Below are 27,079 nucleotides of genomic sequence, written 5' to 3'. Positions count from 1 at the left end.
AATGTTGTATCCTGCATATTATTGTGTGGTATCAAGTCCAGTGTTGAATAATGTAAACATCCTTCACTTAGGCTAACCTTTGGTGAAGGCTTACAAGTTGTTTCTTTGTTAATGTTAGTGTTTAAAATGTTGATAATTAACACATGATGTCAGTTGCAAAGGTGACTGGGTTGTAATAATCATGGCCTACCCTTTGTAACTCAGGTCTGCCATGTCACAAATAGGTGGAACTTGTGTGAACTGCTGGAGCTGCTCCCCCCGCAACCCGATGCCGGATAAGCGGACGACGATGGATGGATGGATGGGTGGATGGATGGTTGGATGGATGGGTTGTGTGATTTTGGCAGGCGTAACTTGGATTGAAGACTGTTCTGCCCATCCACTGGGTACTGGACTGGTCATCGTCCCTGAACCTGCAAAGGACGTAGAAAGTATATAACTAATCAATATTTTCATTATTGATCAATGTGTTGATTAGTTTCCTGATGTCATGTTACAATTATCGTAATTTCTGACATCAAGATTTCAGAAAATCAACATTTTCAACATCCTATAACGACAGTGGAAGTTGGACTTTTCTGAAAGCTCAGAGATATTTGACTTAGGGCAAAGTAATTAGGAAGTACTGTACATGGAAATCCAAGGTACTTGGACACCAAACTGAATGGATATATTGTTATATTGTTCATGCAAATTATTTTTAACCGTCACACAACCAACTCATACAGTCGTTAAAGGCACTGTCACAAGTCCTTATGATCCCAAACATCCATCTGATTAGCCGGGAACGCTGCATTTGTTATAGATAGTCAAGGTCACTATAGTGACTCTACAGTATAGAGGATAAATTATTTCCTTTGCTGATCTTTTTTCATTTAGAGCCACAAGCAGGTCAGAAACATTTGCACATGGTGGTTGAGATTCTGACTCACAAACTGCAACTGCCATTAACACAGGAGGAGACAGAATCAGTCAATCAATCTCTCCTATATTTAACAATTTGTAGGGTGACACTTGTACTTTATCAATATTGTTTATTAAACACATCCGTGTTGGCTCAGGATTCCATTATCTGTTGGGACTGAAAAGTAGAGCTAAGTTCACTTACTGTACAGTGATTATGTCATCCCGTACAGCCTCCCCATCAACCTTTCACCCACTTTCGCTCTCACACACTGACACGCTGTTGACGGCGCTCGTGGGGAAGAGGAACCGTAGACAAAATATTGCAGGTAACGTAACGTTAACGTCTGTTACTGGCAAACACTTTGGCTAGTTAATACTGTGCTTTAATACAGAAACTTAAAAGCAAACCGGTAAAGAAACCCAGCAGTGGAAGAATGTTAGTCTCTCTGTTAGCTTTAAAACTGAGACAGCAGCGGTTTGAGACAGCCAAAGTGTGAAAGGGATTTAAGGTTATTAATAAATAGCCCGGATGTGTTTGCGTCAACGTTAACTAGCTAACAACTAGTTTAGGAACTTCTCCAAAGCGAAATATCTTTTCCTGCTCTTCTCTTCTTGTTTTTATGGCTTTTAGACAGACAAACGAAAGATACAAATGTACTTATCAGTTAAGCTGTCGTCACCTGGTTGTATAGCTAACGCTAAGTAACGGTAGCATTCATCAAACTCTTCTGGTTTGTTTGGTCGATACGACAATAACGTTACCTTATGTCGCGTAGTAATCAAACTCACAGCCACCCGAAACCAGAACCTAGCACGTTCTATTTTGAGATATCAGTTAGTGGAGGCTGCCATATTTAATCTAAACATATGTAAACACGTTACAGTAAGCGAGCAGAATGACCCACACTTAAATAAAGAGGAATATAGATCATGAATTGGATTTAAAAGGCTAAGTTACACAAAAGCATTGTTCTAAGAAGATCAATACAAACAGATGGTCACAACCGACTGAATCAATAACGAATCAACTAGCTGGAATTCATGAAAGCTGCAATGATTTATACAACTTTTGGGACAATTTGCTACTTTCCTTGTCTTAATATAATAGTGAATTAAAAATCTTTCTGGTTTTGACTGTAGGTCAGAATAAAACAAGACATTTGATGACATCAATTTGGGCTCAAGGAAGTTTGAAAGTTTCAGATTTTGTTATTTTATTGATTGACCAAACGATCAATCATTTAATCAAGGACATTATCGGCTGATTAATCTACTATAAACATAATTGTCAGTCGCAGCCCTAGTTTTACTTTACATAATTTTGAGGCTACTAATGTGTCTGTCATAGGCCAGGCTCGCATTGCCAGACCTTCCTCCACAGCGCTGTGGGGAACGGTCTGGCTAGTACACACAACATAGACCTCAACAGTCCCGCCCACAGCCGGTTCCGGAAGTAAGAATAGAGTACAATTCCTCCATTGACAATTGGAGTATAAGCCATAAAATCGTAACCGTCTATGGTAGACTTAAAACCAGCTATGACATAACAGAGCAATTGTGGTCATATATACGCCAAACGTTCATGGGGCACCAACCTTGTTTTGAGATAACTGTCTTTTATTCTATTATTAGCTGTACTGTGTTGGCTACTGTAACCCTGCTGTCTACTGAATTTCTTTAAACCAATCGTAATTGTCTTGGGTGGTGCTAAGCACACGTATAACAGTATTTTTGCAAAAAAGTCTCGGGCAGGAAACTTGTTTTAGTGGAACGTATACGTTCAAAGTTTGTTTTAGTCGTGCAATAGAAAACTCAGATTGGACAGATAGTTGTCTGGATTTACCTGCAGAAATAACTACAGTCCTCATAAATTGACCGGAGTTTTGAATGCCAGCAAAAACAAAGCAGAAGGTGACATCCCCCGAAAATGAGGGACATCCTGTGCATCTTCCAGCGGCACCGGAGCAATCCCGTAAATGAATCGTCGTCAATCTAGACTAGTCACAGGGAAACAACTGACATGAACCAGAAATTGGAGTATCTCAGAAATGACAGATTGTGGGCAATGAGACTATATGCACCTTTGACCAGTATTTCTTTAGTTTTCTGCAGAGATAAACTCAAGACTTTATAGTATTTTTTATCATCAATTTTATTTTTTTATTTTTATATATTTAAGGAACAATCAATTACAAACAATACACTGAGACGGAGAATGCGTCCCAGGGCAAAAAAAAAAGAAGTAAAAACAGAGCAAAGACGGGAGGGAGGGAGACAAAACATCACACGCAGAACCAGACAACACACACATAAACAGTCACACACACAGACAAACACAAGACAAGGGACCAAACACCTAGCACAAGGCTACATTTTGGCTATTTTGTGAGCAAGAAAGTACTTTTAATTGAAGGCCCCCTTCTCTGGGGGATCATTCCCATTAACTTAAGTCACAACAACATTGTTGTTGTTGATGCTTTTTATAGCATTAGTGCATTATTTTACCTTTCTCACATTGGCTCATTATATATTTAGTTTTATTATGACACTGAGACAATTTATTCACCTAATGTTGGTGATTTGATCATTTGGTTTCTTACTAACCCATGGTTTCATTGTATTGATTGCCTTTCTCACATACACTCCAGAGAGTTGGTGGCCATTTCTGATCTGGAAACATAGCCTTGTTGCCTGGAGGGAACCATTCAGAAATGTGGATGAGTACATTGCACTACTCGCCCTGCCTGCCCTGCAGAGAAGTACCGCTGCTATGGCCTGTCAGGCGTTGAGGGCTTGTCGTAGACCAGGGCGGGCTGCAGGTCCACTACCCTCTTGTCTGACTTCAATGCATCTTCGTGGGCAGCACACACTAGGATCTGCCTCCCTCCCTCTGGCTCACCACTCAGTGAGGCATGTCCGGGCTCTGGATGAAGAGAGGATGATGGAGGTGGAGTGGGAGGATGGAGGACAAAGTCTCTACCCATTCACCTGGCTGAGAGACAACTGCCAGTGTCCACTGTGTACCCTGGAGTCTGCTCAGGCCCGGAAACTGTTGATGTCTGATCTTGATATCCACACAGGTGTTAACGTTGTGGAGGTCACCAATGATTACAAGGTAGGCTGCTACCATTATCTTTAAACACCCAGTATTATAGTCTATATTAAGAACAAAATATATGTTTAAATGACCCAAACTGTCTGTGTTATAGCCTCCACACAGTTTACAGTTCCACTGGATGGTAAAAATTGACATTTTGGTTGTATTAGCTTTCATTATTCATTTATGTTAATGTACAAGTTTCATAATATGGTTAATCGTAATTAATATTTAAAACCAGTTTGGCCCTCTGACTTTGTTTTTGGGTCAATGTCACATTTTTGTGAATATGGAGGGAATTTCTTCAAATTTGAAACAAATGTCCACTTGGACTCAAGCATGAACTCATTAGATTTTGGGCTTAAAGGTTCACACATTTTTGGCCAATTAGGATCAATAAGCTTTCTGTCTCTCCACAGGTGTCCATTGTGTGGCCCGACCTGCACACCAGTGTGTTTGACGCAGAGTGGCTGAAGAAACGCTGCTTCTCTGCTGCTGCCAGACAAGCCATGCAAGAAGAGCTTTTCCTCAACAGTAAGTCAAGTTTTTATATTTTTCATTTCAATGTTACAGTAAAAGTTTGTATTTTAGAATGTCATGTAATTGGGATTGGATTAGCTTGGAGGACAACCTCCTTATGCATGTACAGCTTCTGTAAGTGCTCTACAGGGATTTTTCCTACAGAAACATAATTAGTCACCACTTTGTTAGGCACACCAAGCTTAAACTAACCCAATGTTCTACAACAGTTCTGCAGTAAATCATACTGTTGTGGAAGTTCTAATGTTACGTTTTTGTTAAAACAGAGAGGTGTTGATTCAAATATATGGTCATTTTGAAGTCAGTGGTGCTGCTGTATTGTTTTGTGTTATACTGACAAGTGGTTATATATAAACATATATATATATATATATATATATATATATATATATATAAAATGCAATTCAGTTTAGCTAAATAGACTTAAAGGGATATTTTAGGTTATTCTACATTTAGTACACACACATTGTAGGCTCCGTTAAGTTCAGCTAACGCATTGATAGCTTTAGCACTTGGTGTAAACACCGAGTATAAACAGAGCGGTGAATTTGCGTGGAATGTGGAATGGTCGGCATTTAACAGTCACAAACTCCACCAGCGGTTAGCACTTGTCGTATAAAAGCACCGCTTTTCTGCACAAGTCCGTGTCTGTGTTAACACAGCCCTCCTTGTCGAGAAACACAGCTGTCTCTGAACTTGTTTTGGGAGTTTTGTTGAAGTTGGATGTAGTCCAGTTTGTTGTCTAATGAGCGGACACAGGTGGTCAGCTAGAGTTAGCTTTCCACCTAGCTCAAACTCCTGTCCTCATCCCACTTTTCCTCTTTCACGCACACTGCTTTCAATGTGCCCTTACCCAGCTAGCGTCATCAAGCGACACCGCAGGCTGAGGTGCTGGTCTACGTAGCAGGCAAAGCACGTAGTGTGTTGAGTATTCCGTCTGTAATAAAGTTTCTTGCATGTTCTCCAATCTGTACCAATGTTAGTTTGAATGCACATCATTGTTTTAAAAGTTTGCTGCTGAAAAGAGAGAGCCTGTTATTAGCTTAGCTTAGCTTCAAGATTGCTGACACTCGAGTTACATCGGCGAGTGACAGTCCCACACCCTATGGGCGGGTTGAAAACATGTGAAACTAGCTGGCTGTAGTTCAATTCAAATCAATTCAATTTTATTTATAGTATCAACTCATATCAAGAGTTTTCTTGAGACACTTTACAGATAGAGTAGGTCTAGACCACTCTAGACCACATATTAGTAGTCCATAGTAGTCCATAGTCTCTGGGCAAAAATGCCTCCAATGACGATAAATGATAATGTTTGCGTCCTCAGAGGCTTTTTTTCAGACCCAAAATACAGAGAAATCTAGTCTCAGGGGGACATGAGGGAGGGAAAGATTCAAAAATACAACCTGGTTTCTTCTGATGCAAAACTAAATGCTAATCAATGAAGTATCACTTTAATAAATTGGTTACTGAGGGCCTGTGTATCAGGGGCCTTTTATGTAGAACCTTCATTCAATTTGTGATGTTCTTGAAAACTACAATGTGCTCATCTCCCCCCAAATTAATTTACCATGAAGTTGGTAGTGTTGAACTAGATACAAAAATACACACAATACATTTAAACTGCGGACAAAGACGGTCTGTTCTGATTGGATTGCACTGGTCTGAAACTAATGATTACTTTCTAATTGATTACCCTGATCAAAGAGATGATTTTTTTTTTTAATATGAAGCCATAAATCACAACGCAGCTGTCTTAGAATTAACAGGATGAACATACGCTGTCATGAGTTCCTGCATTCTCAAAGCGTTATCTGAGAACAGCCATTTGTCTGCTTGGCAAGCAGCGAGTGTTACCTGCTTGTATGAATAGTAAACAAGCTGGCCCGGTGAGGCTCGCCACGGGTGACACTTACATCCAATATGACCACATGCCATTATGAACGTCATAGTTTGCAGAAGTCCAAACAAATCCATGTTAAATCCAAGCAGCCCATTTATATTCTGTATATTAGAAATACGATTAAATAGTTAGTGTTATCAATGTTTGTAACAGTGAACACAGTAATTGCAGTATTCCATTGTATCACGTTTATGTTTTGATGTCTAATTCTTTGCTGTTCAATCATTATTGTTGTATTATAAAACAGTATGTCAAGGGTAGTCAACTGAAAACAATTTCAGCCTAACATTAGTGTAAAATGACAAAAAGTCTAGTCTGTGATTTTGTTCTGGTTTAGTTTTACAAATACTGCTATATTCAAGTAGATTTTGCTGACAATATTAAGCCTTACTTGTACTGAACCACATCAAAGTTGTCTAAATTAGGTGTGTTTAACGCTTAATTCAAAAAAGGGACAACTTAAAGGAGAACTTTATTTTGAATTTAGATGTAATGGTAAACACTTGGCATGTAGCAACAGCAGAAATTGAGTGGTTTTGAATACATTCTTGTTAACATCTGTTATGTAATTAAGCAGTGTGTGTGTGTGGTGTGGATGTGTTTTCTGAAAATTGACTTTCTCTCCAACCTTTTCCTGGGGAAAAAAAGAAGCCTCTCATTTCAACTTTTTTTTCCCACCATTTTTCTTCTTCCCAGTAACATAAGAATGGAAAGAGAACCCATTTTACAGTACATTTACAATAGCCCAATAATTTTATAGTCCGCCAGACAGCAGAGGAGAAAGTTCAGCTGTGGAACAAGGTAGCAACATTTCAGTGGAGCGGGGGATGGACTGTAGTCGGGTTTGTGTACACACACATGGTCCTGAAGGACCCACAGGGTTGAGTGGCTCCTGCTCTGTTCCAGGCTGATTAAGGCTGTGTGTGTGTGTGAGTGGGTGCTATAGAACTCCTCCATTCATGTTGAAGTGTAAACAGATCCACCCATAACAATTTACAGACAGATAGGGCATAGTCATTATGTAGATTTTTTTTTTTTCTCAGGTCAGAGCCAGGAGCGCTTATGCACCAAAACACAATACAAGATGAAGTGCGCGCGCGCATACACACACACCACACACACACACACATTCTCTCTCTCTTTAATTATTTCCTCCTGAGTGTCAGCATGAAATTCCTTGCACCAAAAACTACCAGGAAGGTCTACATTCTCACAAGATGGATGATGAACAGCATTCACCTCCGAGGACTTTGGCTCCTATTCTCACTCCTTACTTCTCCATGACGTTAACTCACTGAAGCGTAGTCCACAGTTTGAATTTCTGTTTCCTTTTTCATGCAGTGCACCTAGATTTTACTGGCCCAAGTATGCCTGTTAAAGTGTTCTCAACAGTGAAAGTTAAGCACACACGGGACACTGTGAGGTCAATATGAAAATTGGAGCTCTGGGGATATTATTCAGCCTTTACAATACCTCCCGCTTTTATGTCTGAAGTAATGTTTTTTTTCTTTTGCTTATACCGTTTCTATGGAGTTGTGCAACTCAAACCGCACTATGTGGTTCAGCAGCAGCTATTATTGTAATGAAACATGGAACCAGTACCAGTATTATATTGTAATGAAAACTTTTTAATCTTGTATTATACAGTCCCAAATATAGTGATCAACAAGAATGTGTTAAAGTTGGGTTTCTGGTTGCTTAAATATCAATCATTCTCAGATTGATTTTACTTTGAAATGACTTAGTTCTTCAGGTGGGCCTTTATTTTAAAATGTCCGCTGTAGCGTATTGGATGCATATGTGATTTGTCGGCATCTCTAGTTTATTGTCCTTGCACATCTACTCTACTGTAGTCAAAACAGAACTGAGGAACAGAACGTTTGCATGCAAAACCGGGTAAAGCAGTGGACCTTCTGAAAGGCTGACGTCTGTATAAATGAGTCTCATTCAGACCCCCTTTCTGCCTCTGCCATATGGAAAACTGATTTAGAGTGAGGGTCAAGTACAGATCTGCATGTTCTTACCGAACACAAGCTCACTGTTGTCAGTATTTCCGTCCTTGGGAACGGACAAATCCCTGAGTCTGTAGGTATGTGTAACCAGGAATTTAACCTCAAACTGGCTGCTGTCCTAGACTAAGGGGTTCCTACGGATATTTCCTCCCTCAATCTATAATATCCCAATATACCGTTGTTACTGTTTGGACACTAATTTTTTAGTTTTTATTCCAGTGCATGGATTTTTGTTGCCAAGGTAGTGGAATGGCTCAATGGCTGGCCATGTCTTTTGGTCAGATATGTCCAGCTCCTGCTACCATTGGAATTTGCCTTATTGTGGCAGGCTGTAGACTGTCTCGCTTATTTCCGTGGACAAACTTCTTAATGGGCCACTCAGCAGGTGGCATCTTTAGTTAAATATTGAATTATACAGCTAAGTGACAACCGTGCTGTCCTATGTATTTGTCTTTAACAAACGCCTTCATTTCTGTAATCGTCAACACAAACAATGCATCTCATCTCATTCATTCGACCTTTGGAAATCACACATGCTGTTTTCTGGCTTGCATGCGCACTTTGAACCTTTCATGTCATTTGGAGGAGAGTGACGATGCTGAATGAAATCGGGAACACCAAAAGCGTATGTCACTCACAACCTTATCTGCAATGCCAACGACTCTTCCCTTACTGATAAATCTGTCAGTGATTGACTCAAACACCTGCCAGATGCTTTTAGTATTTGAACCATGTCATCGTCTCGAGCCCCCATTTTGCTCCTGTCATGTTTATTTAGTCAGGGCGGGAATCATGACTAATTTTGTGTCACTAGTATTTAAAAGAGGGGTGTGAAACAGGTTAAATAATAAAACAAATATGCTCAGACACATAGCTCACAGCCTTTTCTCACACACTTTGCCACCAGCATACATCGGTAGTTTGTAAAAGGAGTTTATCTTCTTGGCTTCACAAGAGGGATGCAACTAACGATTATTTTCATTGTTGATTAATCTGTTGATTATTTTCTTGATTAATCGATTGGTTGTTTGGTCTATAAAAATGGTAAAAAAAATGTGGATCAGTGTTTCCGAAATGCCCAAGATGACGTCCTCAAATGTCTTGTTTTGTCCACAACTCAAAGATTTTCAGTTTGCTGTCTCAGAGGAGAGAAGAAACTAGAACATTTTCACATTTAACAAGCTGGAATCAATGAATTTGTACTTTGGTCTCAAACTCAAACCGACTAATTGATTATCAAAATAGTTGACAACTAATAGATTAATCGCTGCGGCTCTACTTTACACCATTTCTCTTATTGAGAAGGCATAATGGCATGTCTTTTCTGTGACACATTGAGTCATTTGCTGTCAGCACTCAGAGTAACTGCATAAAGTTGTACTAATGGGAGTCAGCACCACTGCTTGGCCTTTCGGGCCTGACATTTCTTTCTGCTCTGCATTTTAAGTTTTTGAGTTTTACGCAGCAAGCAACAATGGTTGAATGACAAAAGAGCTTAAACATTTCCGCCTTTTTACTATAATCATTTGCAGATTGTTTTGGTTCCTTGCAGTAGATTGCTCATTTCATATTTTAGTAGCAGAACATAAGCTCCATTTGGAAATAAAAAAGGGTTGATTTTATATATTCTTCTTATTCCGTCTCACACTTAGTTAAAATTGAGATTTTGATCTTAATGTAGTTTCCTTGTATTTGATGCCTTAACACTTGTATTGATCAATACTGCTGCTAGTAAATGAAGCCCTCTGTAAAACATTAACAATACAATATTAACAGATTCAATAATAATAGATTTTATTTTATTCTACAAAGTTCATTCTGACCATGGACACAGGTGTCTGGGGTATCATACAGTGTTGTTTAGTCCAACAGTTTCAAAATATGATGCAAGTACTGTAAGTAAAAGCCTAGGGAAAGGAGTGTGCTGGACAGATGTAAGATTTATCGTACATTTCTCAAGAGTGAAATTGACTAAAAACAATGATGTCACTAAAGGTGCGATGAGATTTCTCTCACTCTAACAGCTGTCTTGCTCTGACCTGCCAAGAAAACATCCCTAGTTTCAAGTCGCAGCCAAATTTTAGCTTTACTCTAGTGGCTTGTTTTTGTACAGATTTCCACAATATGTACGCACAAGTAGTACTTTTGAAAAAGCTTTTTGATTGTTTTGAAGTGCATTGACATGAAATGAAAATATTTTGTGCAGCAGCTTTTATCTCTTTTGCTCAAAAGCCTTAAAAGAAATTATAATTACCACATATCTGCCCACTCTTTGTGGTTGTCTATGTTCAGACAGAAATGTATGACCACAAGCAGTTTGCACATGTCAACACATCAGCCTATGCAGACACCCAAAGTTGTGTAAACAGAACAGTTTGCACACCCTCTTTATGTGTTTGCATTATTTTTGAAGTATATTCAGCTTTTTAGAGGAGCCTGCCCAAGAACCAAAGGGGAGCTGAAAGTAGCGCTATCTTCAAATATGCATGGACCCCATTTTTCCCCTGGCTTTTACTCAGTTTAAAGACTATTTCTTTTACTATTTTTAATTTTTTTTTTCTTTTTTAACTTTTAAATTGGATACACTCAAATACTGGAAAAAGGTGTGCTGGTATTAATTTCACACGGCTCTAACAAATTCTCCACTTCACAAGAGCCGTGTGTAACAAAATCAAGTTTGACCAATTCTTTTTGTCGTGTGAAGTCTTGCTTGTGACAATTTACTTTTTTTTTTATTGCTCTTATATCCTGTTTTAAATACCTTCAATATATACATCAATTATTGTATGCCATTTAGATTGGACAGTTACTGTAAACGACCAAACAGACTCAGTTGAGTTTGGACTTTTCATATTAATTCCACTGACTGATTCTATAACTCAACCAAGAAGCAGCTGATTTGTCATCTCCCTGTCTGGCTGGTGCTTCCCCTTTGCCATCTGGTCTGAATTTAGCCTTCTATGTCATCCCTCGTCAGTTGACAGAGAAGGCTCCTGGAAACATAGCTGCGGAGGTCCATCCATGGAAAAACTGGTTTCCCGAACCTGACAGTCATTTCACACACCATTTACAGCTTCAGCAGAACCGTCTTTCCAAACACATGCTTACATACATGTGTACATATGGTGCGTTATCAACCAGCAAGGAATTTGAGGAATCTAACCTGTAAACTATGAGTGTTTTCCATTTGTCAAAATTAGCTTTTGTCATTGTGTGCTATTATAGACTATTGGCGATGTCATCAGTAACGGTGGTTAGCCAAAGCTTCCACATATCAGATATCTTTTTCAAGAGAAATTTGGCCACATTCCAACAAATTTCACTATTTGTCACCCACACAGTTTATTTTTCACAGTATATTCCTGTAATTCCTTTACGGATCAACTATATTTGGGTTAAATCCGCTTTTCTTAGTGAGAAAAACACTGCTCACTCTGTCTCCTCCAAACTGGGAGAGCAGAGGTTGGCTGCTCTGTCATCCAGGTATGTTTCAAAACACAAACACACATGCTAATTGTTGACTGGAATATAACTAGGAACACTGTTTATTTTGTATTTTTCAAATGTCTGGTGAAAATAGGATTATGTTGAAACGTTATGCCTGCTATGACAAAACATATGTTGTTCTTTTCAAGTAAACAGTTTACCAAATATGTCGCTACACCCTCTTTAAAGTAATTTAGTTGCTCTTAAGTTTGGCAGGCTAATTTCGTAAAATTAACACTAATGAATGCACAACATGTTGCCACTATGGTAATGTAATGGGTGCTATGCCTTCTCAAGAACACTAATCATTACTCATTAAGCAGATTTAGTGCTTGCAGCTGTGAACAAGCTGCATTGGGGGTGAAGAACCCTGCTTAAATAATCTGTATTCACTTACACTTGAAACAGTGTTAATGATTTAGTACCTGCTGTCATTAATGGGGAAGTCAAAAGTTGCTTTATTCAGTGGTGAGTATTTCAAACTCTTCAGTAAAAGTAGCGATACTTGCAATGTAAGAATATGTTTCTGGTCAAATTTGTGTGTTAAAAATGTCACTTTAGTAGCCTGACGCCGTCGTACTCAGATCGTAGTCAGAAGATGAGTCTGATACTGCTCTATGGGCTGGGATTATGGGGCGTGTTTCAGCTGAACTTTTATTTTGAACTTTTGATGAAAACCGTAGGAAGGCCGGTAAAAACATACTTCCGATCGACAGATGTCTTGATCGCGGTTCTCTGTTCCTCTTTTAAAATGAATGCGCTGTCGATATCTTCTATAATGGCGTAATCTACCCATCTCCACTCTCCAGCGGCAGCCATCTTTGTTGTAAATAAATTCAACCCAAGCGCTCTTTAGTGACGTGGTTGATTACGTTACTGTTTATCATCTGTCCATCATATTATAAAGCCTTTCCCGACAATTTGATTGGTCCAAACAGCTCTGGTTCGAGCATAGTTGCTCCACATCGGATCAAGGCCAGACCCAACTTCCCAAACTCAAATGTTGTGGGCGGGGCTACATTTGGCCGGCATCCAGGCTCTCACTTAAGAAAAAGTACATGTACTGTATATTATGAGTAAAATGTTTTTTAAAGTATCAAAAGTAAAAATATTGACAATGCATAACAAGGGCTCTCTGTGGGTGTTCTACTATATATTATAATAATGGATTATTATTACTGATGCATTACTGGAAAAAGTGGCATTTTACTGTCATAGTTGGCCAAGGCACTAATTTATAAATGTATGCATTTTGTAGCTATTGTTAGGTAATCTGTAATCTTAATTTAAGTAACTAGTGACTGCAGCTGTCAAAGAAATACATATAATATTTCTAACTTAATTGTAATGAAGTACAAGAATAAAATGGCATCAAATGGAAACACTTGAGTAAAGAACAACTACCTCACTCTGTAAAGTAAAGTACTTACATTCCACCACTTTATTGATACTAAAACATCACTAAAATCAAATAAGTATCCAAGAATGGAATATAGAATTAGAATTAGGGATCAGATTGCAGCTGAAATAAAGCAATCTTATTCTATTTTATTTCCATACAATCTCTAAAATGTGCTTCAAGTACAAACGGCAGCTTGAATCTAATTTATAAAGCCCATTCTTTCTTTAAAAAAAAAAAAAGGTTGTTTCTGCCCAACTGGCTTTGAGCCTTCCACTGTGCATTCCACACACGGCCCATTGAAGGGAGCTGATCCGAGCTCTGTGATAAAAACGTATCCGAGTCAAAACAAAAGCTCTCTGGATAACTGCAGTGACTGAAACAGAGCTTTGAAGGCTCTCACAGCTGCAGAGGAGAGCGACGCAGCTCTCTGAGCTTAAATAGAGCACAGTGAGGGCAGAGCCAAACTGCCATGAGATGCCTGACAGCCACCGGAGCTTCAGGTTTTCTCATCTGGAAAAGCCACTGTAGCAGACCACGACCAAGGGGGAAATGGGAGAGGGGATTATGCCCATATACTATCTTGTCAGACTGTCAGATGGATCCCTTCAAGCATACCCCGGTACAGCCCTTCCTGTGAAATCCAGTGTTATTTGCACAAATGAGCAAATGTAGTTAAACCTGCTTTAACAAGCAGTGTAAACAAGCTGTGAACACAACATTGACATACAGTTTTGAGAATTTGGCAACATTATCATTCATTAGGAGCTGTGTTTTTGGCCACTTAGTGAATAATAATAACTAATAACTTAAGGAATTGGTTACTCCTGAAGGACGTGTCTGGCTCTTTAGCTGCTGAATGCTCCTCTGTGTTCACCAGCCAGTCTCTAACTGTGTCCGTCTGTCGGGCTGAGCGGGTAGTGTACAGTGTTTTTTTTGTTTTTAGAGCTAGTTTGTTTAAAAAACAACGCTATTAGAGCTTTGATTATAAATCTACTATAAACACAGAAATATTAGTCCTAGGATTTATCCTTTTATAAGTTATTGCAATATTGCCTGGGCTAGCACTTACCAAACTAAGCTGCAACAGATTTTTCGTTTGCAAAAGCAAGCGGTCCGAATCATTGGCTCGTTAGCTTCAAACATTAACACACATTAACCTTTGTTTCACTCATTCTGCATTCTTAACATTTATCAAATCATTGATCTTCAAATTTGTTCACAGATCATTAAACAAAACTTCCATTTTTTCCCATCATTTTAAACCCTAATGATCAATTTCACAATTTTTTTTTTAAACTTATTTTGTCATATATGTAACACTGTTATTTTTTCTACATGTGCTAAATGAAACAAATCAAAACAAAATCAGAAAAATGTCAAAAGTAAAAGTTGATGTTCAGAATGGCCTCTTTCTTATTGTGTATTAACATACATTACATCCCTGGATTAATACTACTAATGCATTGATATATAAGTCTTATAATATAAGACATACAAAAAGCAGACAAAACTACATCAAATCTCATGTAAGATGATGCAGCATTATGATGCATCATTAAAAACACATGACCGAATAGACACTTAATAACATAGACACTTAATACACATAGACACTTAATAACACTTAACTTAATAATAATTGATAAGCCAAATACCAAGGATGCAATACACACAGTATGTATGCAGTAAATGGATCATATGTTTTAAATTCAAATTTGAATGTGAAGTGTAACCAGTAACTGGAGCTGTTGCATAATGTGCAGTGGAGAAGAGGATTTTCTTCTGAAATATGTTGGGGTAAAAGTACAGGAAATAGGTTGTAAGTACATTACTTTGATAGATGATATACTTTTCCACCATTGAAGCTCGTTTTTTTACCGGCTCTGACTGAATACGACCAGATTTGTATTTGCAGCATAGTTGGGGTGACAAAGCCCTTATTTGTTCCTTTTGATCTGGTGTGTGAGCCGATAAGAGACTAAAAAAAACTTCCTTCTGGTTCTTCACATCTAATATAACATTTGTTATTAGCCTTCCCAGTTCCATTTTTTTTAAATATGATTAGGAGGCAGATATCCATGCAAAGTTTTTTTGTTTGACCCGGCCGTGTTCCAGATGAGAAGCGTGCTGAACTGCAGCCAGGACTGCTCAGCTGATGTAAATGCACGCCGCGTCCAGCGCCGTAGCCTCTTTGTCACGGGTGACACCCTGAAATGTGGAGTCCAAACACCGCCGTGACTGTACGACACATCCAGGTCCAGTTTCACAAGAGCAATTGTAACACCCACGCTTGACCTTTGCCCCACTTTTGGATTTTCTGCCTTTGTTTCCCTCCGTCCTCTTGACGAGTTTTAACAAGCGGGGGAGTTCCTGACCCTTTGAACCGTGCAGCCAGAAGCTGATCATTTGTGACAACAGCTCGGAGGGCAGTCTGTGAGTCATGATGATCACTGAGTTTCTGACTGATGTTTCATCTCGTGCTTTTGTGCTTCCCTGCATCGACGAGGCCCCTAAATTCCTCATCAACAGTCGGTTGCAACAGTACATCTTGATGGCCTTCAGAGCAAAACAGTCACATTGTCTTCTAGCGTTTTTTTTTAGACACTTGAGGATGATAAATTATGCTTAAAGGTTCAGGGAGCTCGCCTTGCTGTGTGTCTGTCTCCTGCTGACTTTAGCCTTGTAAGGTGTTTGTGATGCAGCCATTTGGAAAGCTGTTGTGAAGGTTGGCGGGGGCTGAAAAGAGACACGAGGATGAGACACAAACATCAGACAGACAGGTACACAATCTCCTCAGCTAACCTCCCCCCCCCCCCCCCCCCGCAAATGTAGTTAGCAGCTGTTTCTGCGCAAGTCACTGGAGAGAGGCTGCATGGAAAAAGGAGTGGAGCCAGCTGGGTGGAGAGCAGTGGGAGGATTTTTCCACTTCTGTCTGTCTGTCTAATGGAGACAGGCATATTTTTCTCAGCGGGCTATTCATCTTGGAAGTGCGTTGACTATTGCATGCAACGTTCTTTTTAAATGAAAGACACAGGAGACCAAAAATAAAGTTACACACACTGTCACACTGCTAGCCACTTATGTTTTTTTTTTCAATATTTAGTTCCGTTTTCAAGCCTGGCAAAAAATATGCAACTACACATTGATAATGTGTTTGTTCAATATACTTGATATACTGTATATGCTTGATTTTCTTTGCCTGTAGCACACCAGACAGCGCTTCAGGCACATTATTTGACTTTCTTTCCGCCATCTCGGTAAAAGAATATGTCCTAAACGTAGTGATGTGTGTTGACGGAAAGTATAAGGGAACAGGCATGCTCTATACCGTCGCTCATTCCTGCTGCACACCAGGATTGTTCTGGTCTTTTTTTTTTGTTAAAAGTTGAACCAAACAATGGGATGAAGTTGAGGCAGGTGTCTTAAAACATTAAGTATCTCTATGCATTCAAACTCATATCTGTGAATTCTGAATTCATGTCCATGCAAAAACCTAACCCTAAATAGAAAAAAAAAAGAATGTGATATCTGATCAAGTTGCTATGATACAGATCAGTTCCGTTCTTGTTGTGCAGTGTTTGTTTGTCTAACAGAGCAGCTACAGGTCAGGACAAAGACAGACTGTTCTGTGGAAAAGCTCAACGGCGGTGCATTGCAGACACATGGCTTATTTCTTTTCAGACAAACAAAAAACTGAAAAAGTCTACTATATTTACGTAAATCCCCACTATGATTAAGTGACATTTCTTCCACATCCTCTTTCTCAATTCAGAGCGTCATTACTGGGACTCCAAACTGCGCATTCCCACGGCCGACTACCAGGAAGTCCTCCATGACGATAAGGCCGCGCTGGCCTGGCTCTCGGCCCTGCGACGTGTTGGCATCGTCTACCTGAAGGGCGCTCCGGTAGAGCAAGGCCAAGTGGCCAGACTAGCTGAGCGGATTGGTTATCTCAGGCTGACATTCTATGGGTAAGACTCTGTGACGTTCAACCATTATTCCCTTGTCATCCCCTGCCAAGCCACTGTTTTATAACCTGACTCCTCACTAAATCCTGAACTGCTGAATTTTCCACTGATCACATTTTAAACTGGAGCAGAGCCCAGGAAGTGTCATTAGTCAAAATTACACACAAATAGACTTGTGTTTACATGCCTTTTCCAGGGAAGCAGGGGGAAAACAGCTAGATATTTTTGATGAAAGAAGTTCTCAGATTCTCACTTTACAACATTAATGTTTAGGAAAACGTGTCCACAGTCAATTATCTGTGGCTTTGATTCATTTTGTTTCCATGGAGAAGCTTAGAGAGTGTCTGTTGGCCCTTTCATCACACCGGAGTTCATCACTTTGACTTACTGCGGAGCTGATTACTTGGGGAAAGAGACGGGGAAAACGACCTAAGAGCATTCCAGCTTTTTTTTAAGCTAGAGGAATTACCTGGTGCACTCAGTCAGAACAGAGGTTTGGAGCGTGAAGCTTTTCCACTGCCAGCGGATGAGCTCATGCTGCTGGAAGTAAAGACACTGCAGACTAAAGCTGAAGGCCCGCCATCACAGAAACTAGACCGTTTTACGAGTCGGGCATGCAAACAGAACATAGAAGATAACTTTAGCTCATTAGTGCTCGACTCCTTGTGCATCTCAATGAAGAGGACTACAGTCTAAGCATTCCTGTGAAGCTGCCCACGTTCCCCTCAGGGATCCCTGCAAAGTTCATGTCATCTCATCCTTTTCTCCACACATCCTAATATCTCATCTTCTAAAGCCAAAGTGACATAAATAACGTAGAGGTTATTAACAAATGTTGTCTTTGTCTTTAGGCACACATGGCAGGTCAAGGACAAATACATGGCAAACAATGTAGCCTACACTTCAGGAAGACTCAGTCTCCATTCAGACTACCCTGCACTGCACTTCGCACCAGGAGTGAGTAAAATCTCTTTAGAGGATTAAACTGCTCCAAACAAATATGGTGTCACTTGTGTATTTATGTGCTGCTTTTATGTTTGTTTTGACGCTGGCATTTGGCTTTTATATCATTAGAGTTGTAAAAAAAAAAAAAACGAGCATTTGTGCGGCATGTGTGTGTTGGGCTGTTGTAGGTGCAGTTTCTGCACTGCATCAACCAGGCCGAGGAAGGAGGGGAGAGCGAGGTGGTGGACGGCTTCCACATGGCTGAGCAGCTGCAGCGTGAAGACCCAGAGGCCTTCAGGACACTCAGCTCGCTCCTCGTGGACTTCACTGACACGGGAACGGACTACTGCGACTTCACGCTGCAGTCCAAGAAATGCATCATCGAGTAAGTGGAGATGGGCTTTCAGATCACTGGTTGTTTTTCTTAATTCCCCCACTCATTTTCTATCTTTATATGAAGCCGATCCAGACCTCACACATTTCTTTTAAGACTTTGTGTGTGGCATTTGAAATGGAACACTGCCATCTGCTGTTCAGAAGTATCATGTCCAGATGTTCTTCAAATGGTCTCCAAAACCACGCGGAGCAGAAGATTGTTCAAGTCAAATGGATTCATAAAGCACTTTTAAAGAGAGCAGTGTGTTATAGCAGCACAATAATATTGTCTTCGCAAGCGTATTTGGGTCCAATGGTAATGTGTCCACATACTTTCGGCCATGTAAAATACCTGACAAGATCAGGTGAAAACATTTAATTATATGTCCTTCACATCCTTTTCTGGGATAAATTACTGGAACCAAGATTTTTTTCTCATTTGAGTCTATAAAATGGCAGCAAATATGGAACATTCCTGCCAAATTTCCCAGAGCCCAAAGAGTAAGGTGACCAGATTTCTCAGACAAAATCCGGGGACATTTTCAGCTCAGAAGCGTATTTACCTCCAAAACAAGTAATGTTTTTATTTTTGTAAAACTTAAAACGGGGACACTAGACCTAGAGCTGTTCTTATTAGGGCCCCCCCCCCAAGGTATGATCCTAGACCCACCCCTGCTGCTACTTCCTACTCCACTCCACTACACCTCAAGATAGAAAGTCCTAATATTTCAAGATTAAAAGTCCTAATATTTCAAGATAGAAAGTCCTTATAGTCCTAATATTTCAAGATAGAAAGTCTTAATATTTCAAGATAGAAAGTCTCAATATTTCATAATGTTGTAATGTTTACTGAACTACTGACAGCTTTTGCTTTACTGCTCAAGGCTTGTTTCTGCAACAGCTCATTGAGAATCAGATACAATAAAAACTACTGAGGACATATTTTCCTTTGACATGATGCAGTATTAAACGAGATCGCTGCAATGGAAGTTAATAGGATAATTGTCCAGCTTGTATTTACGTTCATAAAAGTGCTCGTTTAGCTGCTAACAGACTCAGATTAATATTCTAAGTGTCTGACAACATTATCGAAAGGATTTCTAAGGAGGTCGACCTTTCTGTTAAAGATTAAGATCCTTTTTAAAACATAAAAGTCCGCGAAATTGCGTTCGCTAAACGCACCAGACTCCATGTAAATAATCAGTGATTTTAGCATCGTAAAACACGGCTCTCTGAGCACCGCTGGCTCTGGCTGTCTTGAGTCTGCGTGTGTAGGGTGTGCGACTATCGGCTACGTTTTGTCAGTTTTTTCTTTCTTTCATTCCAATTTCGGGTCTTTCAGTCACAGTGAAAACCGGGGACATTTCCGGGGACAGATCCAGCCGGGGACAGGTGGCCAAAATCGGGGACGTCTGGTCACCCTACCAAAGAGGCGTCTTCAAAATGCTTGTTTTGTCATCATTATTCAATAATAAAAAGTGATCATTAGTTGAAGCCCTACTAGCGAATTTGGCATGTTTGCTAGATATGTGACTTAAATGTTTAATCAATTATGAAAAAGATAGCCAGTTAGTAGTAGTAGTAGTAGTCTTAATGTTTTGTTAGTCCATTGCTCCGGTGCTGCTGGAAAGTCTGCCAGATGTCCGTCTTTGGGCCCGATATCCGTTACCTTCTGTTGCCGCGAGGGACTAAATGCAGAGACACATAAACACACTGGGACGCGCTCAAGATTGTATTGCAGTGATTTATTCCTCCACAAGTAAAATACAACTAGTACTGCAGATAGTAAATGTATAATTACTTTGTGTCGATATAAGTGCGCTCCCCTATTCTCACCGCCTCGGTCAAAGCCCTGCGCCCTGCTCTGTGGAGGAAGGCCCGCCATGCCAGACTAACGTATTGTTGTTGAATCGACTGATAGTTTCACTTCTGAAAGTCACGAGTCATCTTTGTTTTATTGAACTCTTCTGTGCTTCTGCCTCCTGCGAGCAGGGTTGCTGCCGACGGCCGAGTCGAGAGGATAAACTTCAACAACGCCACCAGAGATTCGGTGCTGGACCTCCCGGTGCACCAGGTCCAGCCCTTCTACAGAGCGCTGAAGGCCTACGTGGACATGATGAACCGACCAGAGAACGTGGTCACCTACAGAATGATGCCAGGTCAGCGTGCACCTCTGTAAACTCTGATAGAACAGAACTAGCACAGGGGAATGTTCAGTATCTGCAAAGCTTCCTTATCACAGTTACAGTCTTCTGAGGCTTTGATTATGATTATTATTCAGTGGATGAAAAATGTAATAATAAAGGACATGAAAACATGTCCTCTGAGAGAGAAGGATCCACTCTGCAGTAAACTCAGGCTTGTAGTCAACAGAACATGGGACAGTGGTCTACAACATCTGTGTCATCGTCACGGCCACTATAGACCAAATCAGATGACCTCATGGGGGGGGGGGCAGTATTTCTGCTAGGGTCCACGCCTCAGTGTTGGGACTCAGGAAGCATCCATCCTGAGTCCTCGAGGGTGCTTAACCCTTGTGGTGTCTTCCCATGAGAATCAGCACTTTTGTTGAGGCTTTTAATTGACGTTTTTAACATTTTCTTATGTTTTTGTCCTTTTTTTCAATGCTACTTTTTTTTTAATGTTTTCAACACTAACTTATTAACTTTAGTTTTACAGTTATTTTAGGAATTTATGGTCAATAAACCTTATTTATAGGAAATTATACCTAACGTTTGCAGTAGAAAAGCAGAAATTCAGAATTAAAATTAAAGGAATGTATGTTGATGGATAATCAGACTGGAATATGTCAACTTTTACTCAATACTATTATAAACCACTTCAATTTGTTTCCCCAAATGCTATAAAATTGAATAAGACCCAAAATTAATGAAAGTAGAGATTTGTACTTGCCAAAGAGCGTTGGAATCAATCATGTTATTTTGGGGAATTAAAAAGAACATTGATATAGGAAAACGGGTCAGTTTGACCCGAGGACAACATGAGGGTTAAAGGGTTCAGCACGCTTCAAACACACCTGTTTGTAGGTGTCGTCTAATCATGTCAAAGTGTTGAACCTGTTTTTTTAAATAGCCGCACTCAAAAAAGCCCGCTGTCATGGAGAGGAGAGACGCAATGAATCGACCACTCTCTAAACTCCTAGTCTTGCATTGACCAGACCTTCCTCCACAGCGCTGCAGAGGAGGGTCTGGCTAGTCCGCGCAACATTCTGGCTTAGGAGGAAACCGTGCTCTGGTTTATTGGCATTTATTAGGCTTTAAAGCAATCACAACTGTCTTGGGCGGTGCTCTCTCCAAAATAGCCCGGGGAAGGAACTTGTTTTGGTGGAGCACGTGCACGTAGGGCGGCAAGCTCTGGAATTAAAAAATAAATAAATATAATTTGATGGTCGGTTGTAGCTCGGAGGAGGTTTCCCGAATCAACCAGAGTTTAGAAGGCCAGCACAAAGTTATTACCTGGACAGTCCAATCATAAATTAAGAATTGTAACGGTTTGTCCACAGGGGGAAGTGGTACGCAAAAAAGCCCCGGTAACCTTTCAAAAACTATAAGCTAAGGTGTAAGAAATTGATTAAACTGTGTTTAACATTAGCATGTCTAGTTGAACTACTTCCTACCTACAGTTGTAAGTGATTGTTGCTTCCAAGACCAAGAGCACTCAATTCCTTACTGAAATAAGGATTGAATGATAATTACCTCATACCTTTGTAACTGATGTTTTGGTGGTGGTGTGTTTCAGGCGACATAGTGACCTTTGATAACTGGCGTCTGCTGCACGGGCGAAAGGACTACATCAGCCGGCGCGACAGGATGCGACACCTTGAGGGCGCCTACCTGGACTGGGATGAAGTCATGTCTCGCCTCCGGATACTCCGCGCCTCGGTCCACGGGAACATTTAAGCTCCGATAAGAGACCAACGAGTGGCTTTAATCCGTCAGTTGAGCCCAATGTTGCTCTTAAAACGCCGAGGGCAAAGTGCAAAGACACTAAAGTATCTGACAATATGTCAAGAGCTAAATCTCTGACTCTGATTTAAATGATGATAGCCACTTTCTAAACATGTAACGTAGTGCAATACGTAGTGCAAAGATTATGAAAAACACCTTGCTGGCAAATGTTTAAGGTGTTTATGGATTCAGTCTTGGGAACTACTAACCAATACGTTTTATAAGCTTACATTTTTATTTTGAAGACAATTCTTCATGCCCAGTTCTCTGGTTAAATATTTAGCAACCTGGCTGCCAGAGAAAAACCTCAATTATCAATGTAACACTCTATAATCACGGACTTCTGTTTTTCATGACATTTTAATGTATTGCTCACCACAGTGTACACTGTATTTAGGGAGTAGAGAACGTGGTGGTGATTTTACACAGAGCCTCTTGGGCTATGTAAAGGGGTTTTTCTTACTGCCTGCAACACTACTACCTCTCTGGTCCAATCCTGTGCCAAAACAAAGGATGTGGTGTCCTTAACTTAACTTCATTCTGTAAAGTTGCAGTCTGAAGTAAAAGTGCCTTAAGTACCGTAGCTGTAATGTACTGCAGAACTTTAAATTTAAAAAGGTCAGTTCAACCAAATTACAAAGACATGTGCACTGTCTACTTAACCCTTGTGGCATCTGGCCAAACAGAAAAGTGTGGGTTCTCTCTGAGTTTTTGAGACACAGTGTGCCGTACCAGCCTGTTAATCTTAGCAAAAAAAGATTTTCAGTGGACAGTAAAGATACTTTTGAAACTCATGCTAATGCCTTATTGTGCCGTATACAGGATGAGCAGAACTTTTTTTTCACCCCCAGAAGTTTCAGACAAAGGTATCCTAAGCATCAAAGATCCAAAACCACCATGGTTAAGGGATAAAAGATGTTTTGTAATACAAGTAACCTGATCCTTCAAATAAGCATAAACTGTGTTCATGTTATTAAAAGGCACAAAGTTCTCATGTTTCAATACGGCCAGTTGGGGATGGATTTAGTCTGTTTTCTTGCTCGCTCACTGCTGTTACTGAAAGAAATATTTCTTCAAAGAAAACCCTTTATGTCATTTGTATGTAACCTAATAAAAGAGAACGTGGATGTAATTTTCCAGTCGGTCTGATCAGGCGTGCACAGACATGCTGACCAGTGATGAGTATGATTGGTTTATCCTCTGTGGGTGATAAAAACTTAACTTTCATCAACTGCATTTCACTCAAAATACTAAAGAGCAACCTCCGGTCTTCATAGTTTTAATGGTTGTGTTCAATCTGGACTCAAACTATTAAACTTGCATTTTGTAGAGCAAGTTTGTGATTTTTCTTTCATAAAAGGACGATGAACTAGGCTGAACTTTATTTGCGATAACTTTTATTATATTGCCAAAGCTGTACATATTCTATAAATATTTTTTTCAAATGCTGGAATACTAACTCCTGGCATCTCTTTTCATTTATTCCCTCTCATTACAGCAGCCGGCTAGCACAATGACAGATGAATTGTAATACTCCAGTTTAAAAAAAAAAAAAAAAACGTAGGCATGAAGAGCTGTGCCCCAGTCTCAAACCAGTGTTAGAGATCCTTCAGATCGAGTTCCGTCTTATTTATATATTATTTATGTATAATATATTCATTAAAGAAACAGCATCTTCTGATTGAGCAATCCTACCGATTATTTCTCTTTGCACAGTAAATCACTAAAAACACAAGCATGTCAGAATAAAAAAAAAAAAAAAAACATCTTCCAGTGAAATAGCTGTACCCATATATTGCTGATCTGGAGAAACTGTTCACCACATGGACACACACACACAAACACACACCCACTCACTCACTGTAAAAGTACGGGTCAGCATTAGGACCAGAGTCAACTGTTCTTTACTAATACGGAGCAGAAACAACATTAAGACTTGACCTCCTCTGGAAGCAGGTGACCACAGCTGTTTAAAACGTCTAAAGGATCGATCACAGGACGGAAAACCGCTGCTGGTCAGTTTGGAGATTTTGGTACTTTTGGCACAAAACCCAGTCTGTGATGTCAAGACAGGTGTTTTCTTTCCCTTGGCTGCTTACGGTGTTCAGGCCCAAACCTGACAGAGCCGTGGCGGTGTTGCACCATGGGACCAAAATAAAATACTTGAAGTATTTTTCGATTGTGAAAATGCAGGTGGTTTCCTATGATAGTTAAATAACTTTGGATTATGCACTGTTGGTGTGATACAACAAGTTTTAATAAGTCAACTTACATTTTGGGAATTGAGCATTTTGTCTATTTTATGACATTTTTTGAGCAAACGATTTCTTGATAAATAAAATGTTTAGTTGCAGCCCCAGTGTGACGGCAGGTGGCAGGGTTGGATGGAAGTCATCACATTTTCTACAAGTATTTTCTTTTTATATTATTTTTCAGTGTCAGAAACTTTGACTTTCCATTCTTCTGCTACTCTTGACCCTTCTGGTGTCATTCAGCCTTTATAACTGGTAAGAGAAAGGCCAATGAGATGACAATATTCAGACAGGTCACTATTTCTAACAAGCAAGGGCCAACAGAAAAAGTGACCGTGTAGCTGAAAATTGGGGGGCTGAATCACAAACCAAACATATTTCATATGCTGCATTCACGCAACTTCGTCAGAATGGGAAGAAAAAGGAAAACCTCAAGACAGGTCACTACAGTTTCAATGTGATCGTTTTAACGTGAACATTGTAAAAGATGAGTGACCCGTTTTAAAGACAAACGCAGTAATAACAACCACCGCTTGTATAAAGTATGAAAACATCCATGCAACAGCGCCTCCTGCTGTCACACAACACACTGGTGAAACACCGGTTGGCGCCAGGTGGATTGGGTTTCCTCTTAAATTTCTATTTGACATACAGAAAGGGCACGTACTATTTTTTTTTCTTCGTTTTCTTTTTTTTTTTTTTAAATAACGTTACCACAGCATCGCACACAGTTTAGACTATCAAAGACGCATATCCCCTGGCTTGTAGGCTGACCTCAAATGAGAGATACTATACCATCTCTGACGTTTACTACAGCATCTCCACCGCCTGTTGCTTTTTTAAAAACACCTGCTGTGACATCATTCATTTGGGGGTGTGGCCTGAGTGCAAAACACTCCAAAGTTTGCACCGTACAGAGCAACACAGCGGCCGTTTTTTTACCGTATGTGACCCAGAGTCGATTTACCTTTAAAAGACAAACTTTAAAACAGTCAAACTGAAGTCATCAGAAAAACAGTTCTTTCCTACATTCTTCACCCTGTGAAAGCCAGTTAACCCAAGAAAGCATGGCTCTGGCAATGGCTAATTACTTATTAAGTATTGCACATCTAGCAAATCAACAATTTGTAACATTTTGTTTTCCAGAGAAATGTACAGTCAATATATGTATATATTAAATAAATACTATATATAGAAATATATATAATATTTATTTTTCATCCTCATAGTAACATGCAATCAATAACAGCAGACCACAGACGAGACATTGTACAGTAGAACTAGAACAGTAATTCAGCCTGGGGGGCTGATCTAGGGCAAGAGCACACATCTGAGAACACTCACATTATTTTGGGCTTCAAACACTTTTAAGAAGCGTTTACATGCGGTACAGTAGCATTTCCAGTGTGGGACGTCCTGCACTACAAGAAGGTCTCTGGATGTCTCACCAGTTTAAACTTGGACAGACTGGAAGTTTACAGTAACCACGGATCACGGAATAACTCACACAGTCAAATGGAGACGGATGGGGGGGGGGGGGGGGGCTACTCTGTAGTGAAGTCAAGGCTGTGCACGGGACCTGCATGCACTCTGGGCCTCGGGACGATCCCTCACATCTCCTATCGGTAAAAACAGTTAGGAATTACAGAGGACTTTCACGCTGGGGGGGGGGGGGTGTAGCTCGAGGGGGAGTCACTTCTCCCGAGTTAAGGAGCAGGCAAACATTTAGCTAGTTGGTATGGTCATCAGGACGACAGCGGTGAGGGGCCCAAAGTATTTACACGACATCACAGACTAAACACGTCTACACAACAGAGTCGAGAGAGGGTCTTAGGTTGTATATACAAGAGGAGGGAAAAGGAATTATGTGCTTAGAATAAGTTGGGGATTGTCAGAAGTCTGTGGTTTTAGAGTGTAGATGCCATTTCAAGTAGAGAGGCACTGCGAGTACGGGGAGTGAAGAAGGGGGGGGGGGCGTAGACTAGCTAGGAAGGGGTCTCGGTGACAGAATCTTGTGTTTTCCCTCCGCCTCCTTTCCCTTCACAGCCGCCATGTAGGAGAAAAGGCAGAGGACCGAGTAACAGATCTGATGTGCCTGCAGAAGGAAAAAATAGCCATGAGGAGGATAATAAGAGGTGAGGTTACATTTGAGTGTAGTTACAAATAACACAAGAAACAAAGGTAGACAAGAGGCTCCCTTCAGTCTTAATACTGCAGGAATATTG

General features: G+C 40.2%; 2 protein-coding genes and 1 long non-coding RNA gene across 37 annotated transcripts in view; 1 reads left to right on the top strand and 2 right to left on the bottom strand.

Moving 5' to 3' along the window:
• Window positions 1-1,017: 1,017 nt before the first annotated feature.
• On the top strand, window positions 1,018-24,348 carry bbox1 (butyrobetaine (gamma), 2-oxoglutarate dioxygenase (gamma-butyrobetaine hydroxylase) 1). Its single transcript, XM_032519638.1, has 8 exons — window positions 1,018-1,232; window positions 3,555-4,021; window positions 4,423-4,537; window positions 17,119-17,317; window positions 18,166-18,271; window positions 18,448-18,644; window positions 20,627-20,793; window positions 22,394-24,348. Exons 1-8 carry the CDS (start codon window positions 1,121-1,123, stop codon window positions 22,552-22,554), a joined length of 1,524 nt encoding a protein of 507 aa, XP_032375529.1. The 5' UTR covers window positions 1,018-1,120; the 3' UTR covers window positions 22,555-24,348.
• Window positions 5,009-15,663, bottom strand: LOC116691784 (uncharacterized). Its single transcript, XR_004332549.1, has 3 exons — window positions 15,653-15,663; window positions 13,766-13,771; window positions 5,009-5,150 (listed from the first exon to the last, which is right to left on the bottom strand). It is a non-coding gene; the product is annotated as an uncharacterized LOC116691784 (long non-coding RNA).
• madd (MAP-kinase activating death domain) overlaps window positions 24,042-27,079 on the bottom strand; it is a 62,172-nt gene continuing 59,134 nt past the window's right edge. For all 35 annotated transcript variants that reach the window (XM_032519349.1, XM_032519365.1, XM_032519378.1 and 32 more), the window contains one exon: window positions 24,042-26,949. In XM_032519349.1, coding sequence (XP_032375240.1) covers window positions 26,836-26,949 — 114 coding nt within the window. In that variant the 3' untranslated portion in view covers window positions 24,042-26,835. The remainder of the gene's footprint in view (window positions 26,950-27,079) is intronic.

Source organism: Etheostoma spectabile, chromosome 1 (genome assembly GCF_008692095.1).
Source record: "Etheostoma spectabile isolate EspeVRDwgs_2016 chromosome 1, UIUC_Espe_1.0, whole genome shotgun sequence".
NCBI lineage: Eukaryota > Metazoa > Chordata > Actinopteri > Perciformes > Percidae > Etheostoma > Etheostoma spectabile.
Note: the sequence above shows the minus strand (reverse complement) of the source record. Positions and strands in the feature narration are given on the sequence as shown.

Bases quoted from the DNA above. Each gene is read 5' to 3' on its own strand.
- bbox1 (XM_032519638.1), top strand. From the start codon at position 1,121: ATGTCATCCCGTACAGCCTCCCCATCAACCTTTCACCCACTTTCGCTC. The intron at 17,318-18,165 runs GTAAGACTCTGT...CTTTGTCTTTAG, and splicing joins CTCAGGCTGACATTCTATGG to GCACACATGGCAGGTCAAGG. The intron at 20,794-22,393 runs GTCAGCGTGCAC...GGTGTGTTTCAG, and splicing joins CACCTACAGAATGATGCCAG to GCGACATAGTGACCTTTGAT.